An 18,486-nucleotide genomic window follows, 5' to 3' on the forward strand; every position below is an offset into this window, starting at 1 on the left:
CACAGAGTCATCAGGAGGATAAAATGGAAAAAGCAAAAAAAAAAAACTATGTGAAAGGATTTTTTTTCAAAGCTGTATAGAATCAGTATCATCATATTAAAACTATATAGTCATTCATTTAAAAAGTTAATAGAGCCCATGGAGAAAATGGAGAATGGCCTAAATACTCTCCAAGTGATTGTTTATAGATCTTGAGAAACAGGAAAACCTCCTCATTCCCTGCTCTCTCCTCCAATAGGGCTGAGGAAATAACTTGTAGAGAACTAAGGACTTTCCACAGTTCTGTGAGCCAGTAAGACTCAAGTAAAATGAAATCTTCTGTCTAGAATTCATTCATTTATTTGGAAAATATACAGTGCTGAATATGTTCCCAGAACTGTAATAAACCCTGGAGATAAATGGTGAGTAAAATGGCCAGGGTTCCTGCCCTCATGGGAGAAATCGCTGTTAGTAACCATGAAGTATCTGAAGGTAGTAAACAAGGGTTGAAACAGAGAATGATGAGGGACCACAGCAGACCCCTGTGGATGCCGGAGACTGCAGACACTACCAAACCCTGTGTGTACCATGCTTTTTCCTGTACATATATACCTATGGAAAAGTTTATAAATTAGGCATAGTAAGAGAATAATTATAATATACTATAATAAAAGTTATATGAATATGGTCATCTGTCTATCTGAAAATATCTTACTGTATTGTGCTCACCTATTTTTGGACCATGGTTGACCACGGGTAACTGGAACTGCAGAAAGCAAAACTGCTGCTAAGGGCGGACTACTATACCTTAGAGAGGCAAAGCCCAACTGAAAAGGCAATGTTTAAGCTGACACCTCAAGTGTAACAGGAACTGACTCATCTGGAGGGAGGGGTAGGAGATCCTAGGGAGGAATTCCAGGCTCAAGGAATAGCACGTAGAAGAATTTTACGTATTTGCAGAATTAAAAGATGGCTTGAGCAGCTGTATGAAAGCCAGTGAGGACGACGGATACTGACTGAGTTGGAGAGATTGCTGGGGTTAGACAGCCCAAGGGTGCGCAGTCCATGATAAGAAGTTTGGTTTTTACCTGAGAGCAGTGGGATGACATTGATGAGTTTTAAGCTACAGTACCATGCAATATGACTTAGGTCTTTAGAATATCATTCCAGCTGACACTGAATAAATGACTGGAAGGGGGCAAGAGTGGAAGAGGGGAGACCTGTTAGGAGGCCACTGCAGTAGAGTAAGTGACTGGTGATGAAGGAAGGATGGAGAGATGTCTAAACTCATCCTACCTGCAGGCTCTAGGCAGAGAAAGTGTACACATCTTTTTTTTTTTTTTTTTTTTTTTGAGACAGAGTCTCGCTCTGTTGCCCAGGCTGCAGTATAGTGGTGTGATCTTAGCTCACTGCAACCTCTACCTTCCGGGTTCAAGTGATTCTCCTGCCTCAGCCTCCTGAGTAGCTAGGATTACAGGCAAAAGCCACTACGCCTGGCTAATTTTTGTATTTTTAGTAGAGACGGGGTTTCACCATGTTGGTCAGGCTGGTCTTGAACTCCTGGCCTCATGATCTACCCACCTCAGCCTCCCAAAGTGCTGGGATTACAGGTGTGAGCCTCCACACCCAGCCAGCACACACATCTTTAAAGGGAATTTATCAAGGCATCTAAGGGCAGAAATGTCACGTGTAACTATGCATGTGAGGAAGGTAGAAGATGAATGGGTGGTGGAGAGGGAACAAGAAAGCAGCATAGTTTAGAAGGAAAGTTACAACCCGGCTTTGTAGCCAGACAGACACTGGAGGAAAGCATTGCATTTCATTCTGTCTCTGCTTCCTGCTCCCAGAACTTCTTTAATCCCAGGAGAGGTTGAGCAGGAGGAGAAATGGGATCTTCTGGACATTCTGGAAGGATATCAAAGTTAAGGAAGTTAAGTTTCTAAATATTAAGTACCTTACTATTTCCAAGACCCCAGAAATAACATAATCCCTTTCTATAAGTAAATGGTGTTCTTGCTGTGTTCCTTCCACATTAAGTTCTCAAGTAGTTCACTGACCTCGCGGTCCAAACATATTGTCCAAAAAAGCATTGATTTCATCATCAAAGGCCTTTAGATGCTCCTAAAAAGAGAAAGAAAAATGATTTAAGTGGTTTTTTCTTTTTTTTGAAACTGTCAAAACAAGTCACTACCAACAACATATAATTGCCAGACTCTCCAAGGGTCCCAGCTTCAAGGACTTTTGACTGTAAAGACTTAAGGAAAGAGGACCAGTAAATGCATCCTCGCCTTTCACAAGCCTGTAAAGATTTGGAAAGAAACAATTCCTCTTATTTCCTTAGGCAAGAGGAGTCCTGGAGAACAGGCTTGGTGCATTTAAACATTGAAGGGTTGGCTGGGCGCCATGGCTCACACTTGTAATCCCGGCACTTTGGGAGGCTGAGGTGGGTGGATCGCGAGTTCAGGAGATCGAGGCCACCCTGGCTAACATGGTGAAATCCCGTCTCTACTAAAAATACAAAAAAAAATTAGCCGTGCGTGGTGGTGGGCACCTGTAGTCCCAGCTACTCAGGAGGCTAAGGCAGGAGAATGGCGTGAACCCGGGAGGCGGAGCTTGCAGTGAGCCGAGATCGCACCACTGCACTCCAGCCTGGGCAACAGAGGGAGACTCTGTCTCAAAAAAAAAAAAAAAAAAAAAATTGAAGGGTTATTGACCTAAATTCCATTTACCTCTAAAATGCTTATAGGCAAAGCTGTTCCATAAGCAACTTCCCTTGTTATAATTAACAGTTGTGGGTAGGCAATAGAGAACGTCCATTTCCACAAAATATATTAATAAATCCAGTTTTTAAATGAAAATTCAGGCTGAATTGTATTTCGAAAAACTGAATCAAAAACTTTAAATAGGACTTGTTTTTCACGTAAGGAAACTGAGCATTACAGCTATTTTTTCTATTTATGTTTTGGTTGTTTTCAAACTGTTTCTTACACATTATATACAATATTACAATATAAAGTAATCTATTTTATATTACTGTAAATAGTGCCACTTGGGTACACCAGATTAATTATTGTCACTTTCACCGGATTCAGGTGGGAGCTGGAATACTGCCAGCTTGGTCTGCTCTCACACTGCTCAAATCCCCGTTCAGGTGTTTCCCAGCCCCGCCACAAAGGTCTGCAGCACCTCCTCAAGCAACCAGAGAAGTCAGAACATTACCAGTGTTTCCAGGAAAGGGATCTCTGCTGGGGATGTGGGGCCGGCGGGTTGGTCCCTGACTGTGTGTGAGCTGAGCAGGACAGCCTCGGGAAGTTGATACGGGGCACGCATTAGATTCAGCTCACTCTCCAAAAAAGGTGTAAGTGCCAAAACAGATGATTAATTTGCTGGCATCTGAAAAGAGGAGCTGCATGTTTGGTGCCTGGCACATATCACTTGGACCAATTCCTTATTTGTGACTCTGATCCTGAGAGAAATTTCAAGGAAACGTATGTCTTCGGGAACTTCAGAAAGCTTGGGAAAGAGAATGAAGATTAAAGACTAACATTTACTGGCACCTACTATTGCTGGCCAGCATATTAGGAACTTTATTTTCATTATTTCAGAATATCTTTATAAAAAATATCTGGGCTAAACCAAGCCTGAAAATTTTTAAACAGTATGTTCATCTTTGTTTCCATGCAGGGCATCTCAGGAGGCCCCCAGATGTGACAAAGGTCAGTTATCTGAGATCTCAGTGTGACAGAATATGATCTGTGTTGCTTTAGAATGGGGGCAGATCTGACCAGACGCCTCTCAGTCTTGAGCAAAGAATGTTAACCTCACAAATGTACTCACCATCATAAATGCCAATGAAATCTTTCTTCCATTGCTGCACCCACAAACAAATGTTTAAACTGTTTCAGCTTGTTTGCTAAGGTTCAAAATCCATTTTCCAACATTTGTAGAGCTAAGAAAACTCTAAAGGTCACAAAGCCCCTATTATTTCTATATTGCAAAAATTTAGTCACCGTGGAAGAAGGGCAGAAACAAAAGTAAAACAAGAGAAGACATGGAGAACAGAAAGGGAAAGAGATGAATAAAAAGAGGCATTCCATTCCTTCATTCATGAATTTATTGATTCATTAACCAATTATTTGAGGATTTTATATACTAGTACTGTTAAATGCTGAAAAATAAAGTCAAATGAGATGTGGTCCTTATCTTCACAGAGTTTTTAGTTGAGAGAGAGTAATACACAAATAAATAAAAAATTACAGTACCAGTGTCTTCAGTATTACAAGAAATGTGCTATAATGGATAGAGAAACATACTTTGATTTATATCTCTTAAAAAGTAAAAGCTTCTTGGAAGAGATAAGGCTGTGGCTGAATTTTGAAAGACTGGAGACATTTTCCAGATGGAGAAGGAAAGAAAGAACACATCAGAAAGAAAGATTAACACAGATAAAACACATTGAGGCATGACTCCCTTGGGAAATATTTTTATGGCCAGGGTCTCTAGTGACCTATCTGACAGGCAGAACCACATCCAATGCTGGGAAAATCGGAAACCTGATAAAAATTCTCTATTTCTGGGTTACTTAATATAGTTAGTAAGGAAGTAGTCTAAAAAGGCAATGATGAGATGAGGTGATGTCAGGGGAACAAACCGAGGTTTACACTGGAATAGTAAAACATAGCATAAGCGCAGAGAGGTTTGCAGTATTAGTCAACTGGGGTGAAATTAGGAAGGCTAACCAGGCAGAGCTTGGGCCAGGAAGTCCTAGCTGCACACTAGATTCTATGTGTAAATGTCAAGTATGCTGGACAATGTCTGAAGATTAACACCAACTTAGGAGCAGAGAAAAAGCAGCAAACTCCATGCATTTCATTGACACATTTTTGAAGAGCATTCATGTATATAACACTTTGTCATATATATGAAGGAAAAAGAGACAAAGTAGTTGACTGAAAAGTTTATGCACAAATTGGGAAAGTGAGACACAGAAAGTCAAACAGCAAAAACCGAGAGGAGGGGGACACAGAACTGCCACATGACAGAAGATACAGGCATGAGGACGCAGGATGGGTTTTTCAGGACGGTTAGAATTGGGTGGATTAGAAGAAGGGAACAGTATAGCCCTCAGACTTGAGTGAGAGGCACTGGCCTAAGCTCCATGCTTTCAAGGCCCCCTTCTGGTCATCCTTTGGCCACATCCCTCCACAAAGCAAAAATAAAAAGAAAATAAAACAAATAAAAATCCTTCAAGTCAAGAGATCATGCCTCCCTATGGCCACAACTTCCCCTCTCCAGATGACATTCCAAGTTCCCCAGGCCACAGAATTCTCTGCCAAATAACCCTGGATCCACTTCCAGAACAACTCCGTGTCCTTACAAGAAAGCTTGTGTTCAATGCCTTGGAATTCAATTTGTGGCTGTGTACAGCAAATATAAGAAGAATGGCAAGACTGGTAGCAAGGAGAGCCTTATTTAATTGTGGACCCCTGATTACTTACCATAGTTGGTAGGAATGTAAAATGGTACAACCACTTTGCAAAACAGTTCAACATAAACACACACCTACCATATGATCCAGTTTTCCACCCCCAGGTATTCACTCAAGAGAAAAGAAAGCATATTCCCATGCAAAGACTTGAACGCAAATATTCATAGCAATTTTATTTGCAATTGCTAAAAAGGAGAAACTCCCAAATGTCTATCAACAGGTGACAAATTGTGTATAGCCATACAGTAAATACTACTCAGCAATATAAAGGAATGAACAATTGACGTACACACAACATGGATGGATCTTAAAATTATTCTGCATGAAAAAAGTTACACAAAGATTACATACTATATGTTTCCATTTATATGAAATTCCAGAAAATATAACTTATAGTGACAGAGAGCAGATCAGTGGTTGCCTGGGGACTGCAGAAGAAGAGACCAGAAGAGCCTTCAAAATGAGGGCTAAATAAGGACATACTCACATATGCCTAAGTGAGAGAATCTGGAACCAGCAGAACTGCACTTAGTATGCTAAAGATGCTCTTCATGCCAAAGGGAAATGACTCCATATGGAAAGTAGAATTTGCAGAAAAGACTCAAGAGCACCAAAAATTGATCTATATATTTGAAGAGCAATATTCTGAGCACCCTACAGCAAACTGGCCTCCCCCACCTCATCACACCACTGTTACTGCCAGCAGCACCAGCACCACCTCTAATGCCACGTCCATCGCCACCACCAGGAATCAGTGTGGCCTAATACCCAGGGATGCCCTGGACCTGTCCCTTCTATTGGCAATAAATACACCACTTGGAGGTACTAGGGATCCATGTAAGGCAGTCTCACTGGACTGACTTCTCTTCTTTGTTTGTTTGTTTTTTGTTTTTTTGAGACAGAGTCTTGCTTTGTCGCCCAGGCTGGAGCAGTGGCGCTATCTTGGATCACTGCAAGCTCCGCCTCCTGGGTTCACACCATTCTCCTGCCTCAGCCTCCTGAGTAGCTGGGACCACAGGTGCCCACCACCACACCCAGCTAATTTTTTGTATTTTTAGTAGAGACGGGGTTTCACTGTGTTAGCCAGGATGGTCTCCATCCCCTGACCTGGTGATCTGCCCGCCTCAGCTTCCCAAAGTACTGGGATTACAGGAGTGAGCCACTGCGCCCAGCCTCGACTGACTTCTTATAGAAATTTGAGAGGGTCTTCCTGGCTGTGGAATGTGCAGCTCCTAGTGCTGGTAGACTGGCTCACCATACACCCCTGCCTTCTGTGGGTAGTTGGGAAACAGGAGAGCCAAGAAGGGCACACTTCTTGGGCATACTTTTTTGCCACCCTGATGTTGACTGGGATGTCCACCCATCCCTAACTCTATCTGTTAGGGCAAACCAGGGCATCTCAAATGGGAAGGCATTTCCCAGTTGGCTCTGGAAGGTTTAAGTCTGTGATCACTGCTTTATCCTCAAAACCCTGATGGCCCAGATTTTCTTCAGCAAAGGCTGCCTTGCAATCAGAATCACTGCCACCATGATTAAGGGCCATTCTACAGAAGCTGAGGCAGGAAGCAAGGCAGAAATGAACCCTGCCATAAAATTCTGCCTGTGCTTTCTCTGGTCTCGAAAGGATAGGACTCTTGATTCCATTGTATTCTTTCCTTTCTTTCTTCTCTTCCTTTGATTTCCTTTTCCCCTCTATTTCCTTCTTCCTTCTTCCCCTTCTCCCTTCCTTTTTTACTCATTCCTTCTTCTTTACCTTCCTTTCAAAAATTTACGTTTTAGGCATTTTCTGGTTTTTGGCATCTGTCTACCATGGGCATTGTGTTGTATAAAAACCCAGTGATTCAAGATCTTGATGTTTGCCCTGTTTTGTTGATACAGTTTTATAGAACATTTAAAAGACACATTCAATGAGAACAGCTATTTTCTAACACCAACTCAATGAGAACAGCTATTTTCTACACCAACTCACTGCTTTTTAAAATTAGCAAAAACCATTAAGATCACAAAACACACTGTTTGATATATAGCATCCAAAAAGACTTTGTCTTTTCTTTTTTTTAATGCACATTTCAGAGTAAACTAAATGTGAAGTATTCAATGACAACAAGTCAGGAAATGGGATCTGATCAGCTTAGGAATGAATAGATTTCGTACTAACCTGACACAATTCTAACAACTTCCCAGGAACCTCAAGGTCAAGGCTGAGCTGTACAGAACTGAGAGAAGAAGAGGTAATATCTGCTGTCAGGGGCAAGGGAGACAGACTAGAGTCACACAATGAGTCCTCTCCATTGTTCCCATGGCTCAGGGTGGCCTTCAAATGTTGAAACCTCTTTTGGCAACTCCTGGGGGGATTATTCCCAGCCAGTCTCTCACATATTTGAAGAAACTAAATGTGTTTACCTTTGTGAATGAAACTAGGTTTAGAGGATGGATAAGAGTGGATTTTATATAAAAATGCATAAAATTATTTGGCTGTCATGCAGCTGACTTCACACAATACGTATTTGTGCACATTTTACACTGACACCCCTAAACTTCCTTTTCGGGGACTATCCACTCATCATCCCTACTTCCCGACTACTATTCTCTGGAGGGAGTAATGAGCTAAGTTGGAGGGTGAGGGTAGGCAATGGGTAGAAAAATCTTTCATGTATGGGAACTCTAAATTGTTATTATGTATTTTAGTAACATCATAAGGCTGAAACTGTCTACCTTAGGTTCTAAAGAATCTGACCATCATTTCTAACATCTTAGAAATGAGATGTTAATAAGTTAACCCTCATGGGGAGTAATACTGGCTACTGTTTATTAAACATTTAGTATGTGTCAGGCACCTGATACATACTCTCTGTGGTTGTCACAATAACCTTGCAAGTTGGGTATCTTTCCCAGTTTACAGATGCGCGAATTGAGACTGCAGACTCAAGAGTGGTGCTGTCAGGTGAGACTTCAACTACAATGAATCAGTGTTTTTCAACCTTCAGACTGAAGGGTTTCAGAGCTTGGATAGTGGAGAACAGTATCTGCGGATCTCATGCTCCTTTCCTGTGCTGTGGTATCTCAGGATACCACAAAGCCAATAGTTGGTGATTTTATTTGCATCCTAGGTAGCCCTGAGGTTACAGGACAGTCTCATTCAATTAAGGTGATAAAAGGACTTTAAGAACAGAACTGTTGCTACAGTTTGGTTATGCTCCACTTCCCGCACATGGCTCTGTGTTTTATTCAGAGTCTGGCCAAATGGTAACTCCTTACATATCTCCCCATCATCTCAAGGGCCTAATTACCAAAGAGGGAAGCATCTGCTTGTGGCATCCTGGCTTGTGGTGCAGTCATTCACCAACCCCTGACCTGCTCTATTTTTTCTTTACAGCACGTATTACCCAGACTTTCGCTGGCCTGTTAATTTGTGTATTGTCTAGGTCCTCCACTAAAATCTAAGCTCCAGTTAGCCCCAATTCCAAGAACAATGTCTGGCACATAATGGGCACTTAATATTTATTGAATTAATCAAATACTCATTCTTCTGAACCTTTACAATACTCACATGATATCCATTTCATATACTTCGCATTCCTAGTTATACTTTCATACACATGATCTGGTTTTCAGTGTGTTTTGAAAAAGCCTTAACATTCTTAACTCCCAGTTAATTCTCGGGGTCAATTGGATCCAATTTTATTTTTTAAATTTCTTTTTGGAAGTTTTCTTCCAAAGAACACAGAAAAAAAATTGCCTATATATTTTTAAAGTAGAGTCAAATTTATTCTCTCTTGCAATTAATGTGAATAGAATGAACCCTTTTATAAGTCTATGATACATTATGGGATCTTAGTGATCTTATTTTTTTCTATAACTTAAAACATTTTTCTGTGTGGTCATCCTAGGAATTATCACTGCTTATCAATAATTCCAACCTATACTAAAAAATGTGAAAAGGTAAGAATAATGGTATTGCCTAGAAGGACAATGCAAGAGTCAAATAAGCCACCACGATTGCCTCATCTTTCACTTTTCTCATTTCTTTAACAAACTATTGCATCATGCTTCAAGATACACAAGAAGTTTGGAGACACTATCTTTATGGACTTTTTAAAGCTTTCATTGAACACAGTCGAGAGTTCAGAATTTTTCAGGTTCTTAAACTTTAATATTCCTAAGTCACCTGGGGATCTTGTTAACGTACAGGTTCTCATTCAATTGGTCTAGATGGGCTTTGAGTTTGCATTTCTAACAAGCTGCCAGGTGATACTGAAGCTGCTGGGCTAAAGGTCACATTTTGAGTAGCAACAATTAGACTACACACAGGCTCATGAAATTGGTTTAGACTACAATTAAAGGATTGATTTTTTGATGTGTTTCTATTACAAAAATACCAAGTCCTTGCTTACTTTCTACAAATCAACCAAGTATTTCATTATTATCTAGTCGATGAAATTCAAACTTGTTTATACTTATTATATAACCATTAATTTCAAAGCATTTAGTAATTAGTGGGTTATACAAACCCACTTAGATAGTATCCATATTGCTCCAAACAGAAATAAAATCTCTGGGCTACTTGTATTTTACCTTATATTTGCTGTACCTGAATACACTATTCTGAAAGTGGCCTGCTTAAGGAGGGGTACAAAGAGGCTTGTGCCTTCTTGATAAGGACATTATACTTCTATTACTGTTATCACAACATTGCATTCAGACACTGCATCAGCTAGTCCTTGCCAACAAACATCACCAGGTTATTTTCATGTTAACTACTGTTGAAATCAAGTCTTACATCCTACACTTCTATAACACATTTTTAAAATAAGCTAACTAAACTAGGTAAAAGAAAAAAAAAAGCTTCAAAGAATTCCTATAGTTCTATAAGCCTTAAAGAATACTTTCCTGTAAGAAAGAAAATCAGAGTGAAATCAGATAACATAAAGCACAGGCTTCGCTTTCTGGGATTTGATTTAGAGAAATAAATTGTTTACAAACCCCAATCTACTTGCCTATGCATGTATGTACAAGTACATATAGTATACACATAAGACAAATGTCAAAGAGCACACATCAAACTTAACAGTGACTACTGCTGGGGAGGCAAGGAGAATGGTGGGCATGGGGGAGAAGGAAAAGAGAGGGACTAACTCTTTACTCTGTATATGTCCCTATTGTTTTAGTTTTTTTTTGTTGTTGTTTTTTTTTTTTGACAGAGTCTCGCTTCTTTGCCCAGGCTGAAGTGCAGTGGCACGATCTCAGCTCACAGCAACCTCCGCCTCCTGGGTTCAAGCGATTCTCCCGCCTCAGCCTTCTGAGTAGTTGGGATTACAGGCGCGCGCCACCACGCCTGGCTAATTTTTGTATATTTAGTATAGACAGGGTTTCACCATGTTGGCCGGTTTCAAACTCCTGACCTCAGGTGATCCACCTGCCTCGGCCTCCCAAAGTGCTGGGATTACAGGCCTGAGCCACTGCGCCCGGCTTGTATCATTTTACTTTTTAACAATAAATCATTATCAATATATCAATTGTATAATTAAAACACTAAAACTAAAAACTAAGGAAAAAACTGTTAGCAAAATGACTTATAGAAGAAAGTTGTACATGTTCCTCCTTAAGTCTTAAAAAAAAATCAGTTTCCAATGGGTTTTCTTCCTATCTACTTGAAATAAAAGGTGAGAGAAATGAGATGATATCATGATATAAAATGACTAAAAAGTATGACCCTCTTTCAGAAATTCTTGACTAAGTGAAAAGTAACTTAAATGTTCATCAAATATGTATTATTTTATATTGGTACAAACAGATTAGTGATAATAGTAATCAACCCAACTTTCTATAGTAATTGGCAATAAATGTTTGGATCAGTCTTGAAGTTCACATTACGTATGCTAAGCTACCACAATCCAACTATCTTCAAAACATCAGTAAAGCCAGTCACTGTCTAGTATTTCCATATGGGTCTTTCCCAGATGCTCAGGGAAGGGGTACAAGAGGGTCCTTTAGCTCTTTAGTTGCTCCATTCTGCTTTATCTGCCAACATACCTCAGAGGAATAATATGATTCCAACCCCACAGTAAGAGAAGGATTTTATTCAACCCCAACAAACCCCTAAGGGGCTTCCCTCAGTGGATGTGCAGTAGTCGGTCCTGAGTGTTGGTCAGATTGCCATGTGTTAACAGTAAAACAGCATTTTTCCCCCTAGTAGGTCAAATTCATACAAAAACCAAAACTCTAAAGCAAGCATGGTCCAGTGACAAACTCATTATTTTTATCATTACAAGTGTGGTTACTGTCACTATTATCGATGTTTAACTATGACAGAACTAACACAGTGCAGAGCTCAGTGGAAGGGAAAGTCCATCTCAGTGAACTGTGCTATAGTAGTTTGGATGTATGCACTATGCATCTCAACCTCAATTCCTTGGTAACCAGCTCTATGTTACAAGAGGAACTAGCATTCTTATCTGACATAAAATCTGAAGAACTTTAAAAAATTAAACAATTGCTATCAACTCCTTTTGCAGACTGGCCAGAATGTGACGACCTCCACCCACTTTGCAAGTCTCTGCTCCTTCCAAATCCTCGGATGTCCTCTTTGTTCCAGGCATATCTAATTACTTGGAGTTCCTCCAATGCATCCTGCTCTCTCTGCGTGTGCCACTGCATGTGTTCTTCCCTCTGCCTGGATATGCCTCCTAACTCTATGATGGTTTTCCCTGGCCCGCCTTGTTCTCCCAAACTAGTCAAGATCTTTGCCAGGCACACACCGAGCTCTCAATAAGCATTTGTGAAAAGCGTCTTTTAATGAACAAGTTCCAGAATCACACCAGGAATGGGGCTAGAAGACTTCAAGGGTCCACTTTTGACCTGTTTTTGACAACACCCTTCTTCAGGTTCAGAGGGGTGTCAGAATTGTATGTGTATTAATATATATTTGGCAAATAAAGAGTGTAGGAGAGTAGGAAGAGAGAACAGAGACATGGAGAAAGCTTTGGGAAAGTATCACTATTTTAAAGCAGAGAGATACTGAGACAGCAATAATACGAAAAATACACACACCAAGATCAGTAGAAACCAACTACTAAAACCCAAAACAAACCTTTTTATTGTAGATTTTTAAGAGGTAAATACCGAGGTTTAAATAATTATTAATATCATTAATATATTTTAAACAGCAGTTTTCTAGTGTGTTACAGGGCATGTGTACATTCATTCATCTGTTTCATCTGCACATGGTGGCTGGTGCTGCTGGCTCAACTTTTGGCTTCAGAATCCGCAGCAAACTGGCAGGACAGTCCCCTTTGCATGAGAACCTGAGCTACGCTTGAGAGGGAGCTCATCCTAAGGAGGTGCGTTGGTGGAGTGTCAGATGCTGACGGGGCTGTCTCAGTAACAAAGCACTAACTGAACATGAGAGGAGTAATGTTAAGTGTAGTAGGGAGTCTGTCACTTGGGATTCGTCACGGCTGCATTCCCCCGGGGTCCCAGGGAGAGAGAGGCCATGATGAAAAAGAATGGGATGTACTCACATAAGACACTGGGGTTGCACCTGGAGTGCTTTGTGATCTCTCTACCAGAACAGGAAAGAGGAGAAAGGTATTCTCCTTAACTTTTCCACAGAATGTTGCGTGGAGTGTGTTACCTGCAAGCCTCCTGTGTCAGAAGTTGTGTCCAGCTAAACAAGAATTGGTGTCCAGCAGAGTCTGGGACACCTGGTACGAACAGCAGCGAGCACTGCCAAGCACTGCGCTCGGCAGGCAGCCGGCACTCCACATGCAGGGCTGGGTGGTCAGCGGATATGGGGGTCTTACCCAGCAGAGAGGGACCTGAGTAAGAGAAGAGGACTACCCCACAGACGGCATGAAAAGACAGACCAGAATCACTCACAATCAATCCCGGGAGAACTCTTGGAAGAACTCTCTGGGTATGGGTACGTGTGTACGTCAATGGTGAAGAACGGGGCAGGGAATTTGTGAGAAGCTGGAGAAAGAACTGGTGAAACATAAATTATACACACACAAAAAACTGTGAGTTTGCCACTCAGGTGTGTATCTCTGGTGCACAGAATGGTGCTTCGTTATCAGATATAACTATAACTTATTGGTTATGCTTCTGAAATAGATTTTTAACATTTAAAATATATTCACGAAGCTTAAATGACTTGTAACTTAATTCACTGGTTACACAGAAATGTGCCAAGTTTAAGGAAACCCACCTTACTAAATAATGACTATAATAAATAGTCTCATCTTAATAATGACTATAATAGTTTCTTTCCAGTTATCTTTCAAGTTATGGCCTTCTCTCCAAGAGTATGGAAATAAAATCCAAACAAATACTTGTAATATTCTGATGTCATTAGAATACATAAAATAACTTGCTTTAATTTCAAGTGAATAAAATGAAATCTGCTATACAGAAAAACAAAAAGCTTCAATTTCACAATCAGAAATAAAGTTATTCAGTGATTCAATGCTGAATATGTCTGAAACATAAAAGCAAACAATGCTGCTAAGTTTGCAGTTCAAAATATTTGTAATGATTATTACAACTTCTTCCACAGGAAGTGGTGAGTGAATATAAAACTCCTTGGAGATTTCATCCAAAGCCAGATATCTGTATTCAGGACACCTTGGAACTATACCAGTTTCTGGATTTGGGAACATGGGGAAGAATAAAACTCTTTCACAATTAAGAGTAGCAATGAAAGGAGATTCTGTCTGTGTGTGCTCTGGTTATCAAGTACTGACCAGAGGGGAAGCAGGTTGGCTATTCTGCATGTACAAGTGGTATCCTTTTGAATATGAAAACAAAGGAAAGCTTTTAATGATTTCTTAGAAAAAATATGGGCCAAATTTTATTTCTAATTTTTTAGGCAACAATCACATCTGAATTATTTCTATGTATTTCTATATATTCTGAAAATATCTACAGTATTTTGATATATTTATGGTCATCAAAAGGATTAGTATTTTACTGCTAATACTGAGCAAGAGACAATCTGTGAGTCATCTGAACAGACTATTTTATATTTTCCTTCTTTTAAGCTATAAAACCAACCAATATGGGGATTTATTGAGCGATTCAGATTCCATCCCTGCTGAATGAAATCTTCAGCACACGCTTTTTTGTTTGGCAGTGCATTACCATCAAAGTGATGGTGATCTGCCCTTCACTGCATCCTCTTTTCTAGGAGGTAAAGGAAAATAATACCTCTCCCTTAGCATTTTAATCTGAATAATGTCAAATCAAATTGAGTACCATTAAGAGGAAAATAAATCACTAAAAAGAAAAATGCAGCCTAAGCTGTGTGAGCAAAAAAAATTGGAAAAACACTCTACTTGGCCTCTATGATGGTTAGAGTATTACAAACTAATTTTAGATCATTGAATTTCATGTTAGTTTCAGCATCTTCTAGGATATCTTTGTAATTCACCTTAATTCATTCATCACTGTTCAATCATCAGCCCAACACAGTCTCCAAATACAGAGCTGATGAATAAAGACAGACAACTCTATGGAGGGAGGGAAGAAACAGGTGAAGAGTATTATCTATTTTACAGATGATGAGAGGCACAAAATAAAGTTATTTATTACAAGCTATACACCATGTGTGGCTAAGCCAATGGCTTTGCCAAGATGTTGAGTCAAAATAAAGAAAATTATGTAAATGTAAGCCTCTGGCCCCCATTTTAAAATTGGCATTGTGTCACACACAATCTTCTCTCCAGGTTCTTCTTGGATATTGTTTTGAATCCTGCTAAATGAACACTTTAATGAAATACTATCCTTTTTCTTATTGATAAATCATTTCTATCCAATGGCCAATAGTACCTTGTAATATGAAATGTTCCTTAAGTAAATATAATCATTTTAATATTCCTATTATTAGGTCTCTAGACACTACTATTTTTTGTATTACAGGACAAAAATATGTACATATATTCTCTAAGTACTTAGTATTACTGAATAAAATTATCTCCAAGGCCCCTTCTGGCTCTCAGTTTTAAAGAGACAATGATAGTGAGTCTCTTTATTCTCCCATCATTCCTATTCTTCCCTCTTCTGCTTTCTTCTACAGTCTCGAAGGCAGTAGGCAGAGTGCCAGATTCATACAAAAAGAAAGAACTGGCTCTACAATATTGTTGACCAAATATCAGCAATCAGCAAACATGAAATTGTCACAGATTCTGAAACAAAAAGTACAAATTTCTCAAAAGTAACCTTAACCTAAATTGGCTTTTTTGGAAAGCAGGGTGGTTAATTGGAGGAAAGGTATGGTGAGTTTGTTCCTAACCTCAACAAATTTGTTTGGATTTCCCACCTATACTTTTGAGAGAAACTGTTTCTTTCTGAAACTTTCTTCTGTATCTGTATTTCAGGAAACTCAGAGAGAAGGGATAGATTACCACTCAACACACAACCTTGGAAACTAAAGATTTCAGTGGACTTGTTAAACTTAGCAGAATTTGCAGTGTGCAATGGTAGCACAAAGCATTGTTTCTGTAGGGACAACAGCGTAATCCCATAAATTCTAGCAGCCACTGACCTCTACCACCATTCCTTGGAGAGAAAAATTCGTATTTCCTCAGTTTTCTTTAAAGTGCTAAGTAATAGCAGATTCAAGCCCTCCCCTCAGGTTCCCACTGTCCATCCCTGCTGCCAACCGACAGGCAGCCCATTCTTTGCCTGTACAAGAATTTTGAAACCACTACTAAATATAAGAATATAAAACAAAATAAACAAGTATGCTAATATTTTTTAGCTTCACATATGGTGCCAGCGTCTAAAGTATGTAAAACTGATACATAATTTGGAAATGAACTGGGCAGACAGAACTGAAATAAGTAAAACTGAAATCTGCAGCCCTTTAATACTGAGTGACTTGTGTTTGGTAAGTTGAGTTACTTCAGGCATTTCACTCATTCAACAATTTTTCTGTTCTGAAGTCTTCTTTTGAATGCTTTTCTTCAGTGTAACTTCTAGTAGAAGTTTTAAAATGAACAAATGCCTATTTGAAACAATTATATGTGTAACATAAAAATTAAAACAAAGTTAGAAAAGCACACCCATTCAGAGCCATACAAATACTTTAAGAGATTACCAAATTTTCTTTAAAAAGCTTATGGGTCAATCGCTTGTCTATCAGAAACTACTTGACTTCTATAAAATTAACACAAAAGTACAGTAGTTGTTATTTTCGTGGTTTTATGATTTTAAAAATATTTTCTCTGCAGAAGTCTTCACCCAGTTTTAGCCTCTCAGCTCTCAAAAATAATTTTTTTTATATAAGGCTTTTTAGAACTGTATCATTATAGAGAATGTTAACTGCTGTACTGAATGCAGCTGTAAAAGATGTATCGTCTTTTTGCTTCCAACCTATAAAAGAGAAAGGGTCAGTTCAGTAACACTAAAGGGTAGCGAACTGGGGTGGTGAGAAACATTCCTGAGTTTTCTAAGCAGATAAGCCATCAAGTTTTCAGGACAGTGAAGTGGAAGTAGTGACTGCAAGAACCAGTTACGACAGCGTGGCTTCCCCTTTGCTAGTGCTAGCAGCCTGATGAGTGGTTCTAACTGTTCCTCAAAGGGCAGGCAAAATTAATCTCCAGAGGAGACTTAAAGAAAGTATCCTGGTCTGATTCCATAAAAATAAATGTGTATTGGGTTTAGATGTATGAGAAAAGTTAAAGAAGGAGATGTTAGACTATGAATTTTTTTGTCATTGTCTTTTAAAGGAGAAAGTCCCGCCAACTCATTTGCATAACCTTAAAATAGCCACGGTTGAAAATGCAAATGGCTCCTGTAACCAGCAAGTGGCAGTGCCTTTTGGGTCGGGCTGTGCCAGGCTGCCAAGATACAGGTGGGCAGCATGTGGCAGGAAATCCTTTTGTGATCCTTCTGGGCTATAACAGGAGAGGCAAGCAGACTCTTGCACGTTAATCCTGGACCTGGGGGTGAAGTGTTGTACTACAGACATCCAGGACAGCCACCAAGAAACGGATTCTTAAGAGAGCCTCCTTTGTTTCACTCGACTAACTAGGAGTTGTAGGGAAACTGAGGCTGTTTATTAGCACTTTTGTCATTTGTCTTTTTCCATCTGTCTCTGTCCACACTCTTACCTCATACTAAAAGGCCTCTAGCTTTATATGTATGCAGCATATGGAATAGAATAACACGATTATTGCCGTCTGTGGATCATAGCCTGATTTCTTCATGTAAACTTTACATAGCTATATGGAGTATTATTATTTATATCTAATAGATTATCCTTACACAGAGATTTCTATCTTTTAAAATATTTGACAAAAATTATATATACTTATGGTGCACATGATGTGAAATATGAATACAGTGTGGAATGGTGAAATCAAGCTAACTAACACATCCATTGCCTCACAACCTTATCATTTTTTTGTGGTGAGAATACTTAACTATAATCACCATGTTGTTCGATGTATCTCTTGAACTTATTCTTCCTGTCTGATGGAAATTTTGTATCCTTTGACCAACAAGAGATTTATATCTTTAGATAAAATGATATTTTAAAAGTTTTGGTATAAATACTTCTCACTTCTTAAATTTATCCTTCTATGTTTTATGAAAAATAACCTTAAAAGTATAGTATAAATCCACATCAATTTTTACTATAGAAATTCACTTCCCATCACACAGCATTGTAAAGGCTCAAGAATGAGCTCTGCATGGTCCACAGTCTTTGTTAGGAACAGAAATGAGTTCAGAAACGAGTGATTTTTTTAAACCTCAGATGAGTAGGAGCAGCTTATTGGCTCTTGTCATATGGGAGAATCATGGACTTTTTAACTTTCCACCCAAAGCTGGAAATAATAGGTTTCTACAATAATTCTGATAGAAATTTACCCACCTTACTGGAAAGACTTCTTACTACTCTGTAAGGTAGCACATTCCATTTTTAAAATGTTTCTTGTTTTTAGAAAGTCCTACTTTATTTTGTGCTAAAAATCTTTCCCCATTCAACTGTTAGCCATAAATCCTAATTCTTTCCTCTG

General features: G+C 39.2%; 1 protein-coding gene across 1 annotated transcript in view; it reads right to left on the bottom strand.

The window, feature by feature from the left end:
* The window catches only part of ELOVL2 (ELOVL fatty acid elongase 2), a 61,582-nt gene that overhangs the window by 25,397 nt on the left and 17,699 nt on the right, over positions 1–18,486 (bottom strand). The window contains exon 2 of the mRNA XM_025382827.1: positions 2,037–2,100. Within this exon, the coding sequence (XP_025238612.1) occupies positions 2,037–2,100 (64 nt within the window). The remainder of the gene's footprint in view (positions 1–2,036; positions 2,101–18,486) is intronic.

The sequence above is a fragment of the Theropithecus gelada genome, chromosome 4 (genome assembly GCF_003255815.1).
Source record: "Theropithecus gelada isolate Dixy chromosome 4, Tgel_1.0, whole genome shotgun sequence".
In the NCBI taxonomy this organism is placed as follows: domain Eukaryota; kingdom Metazoa; phylum Chordata; class Mammalia; order Primates; family Cercopithecidae; genus Theropithecus; species Theropithecus gelada.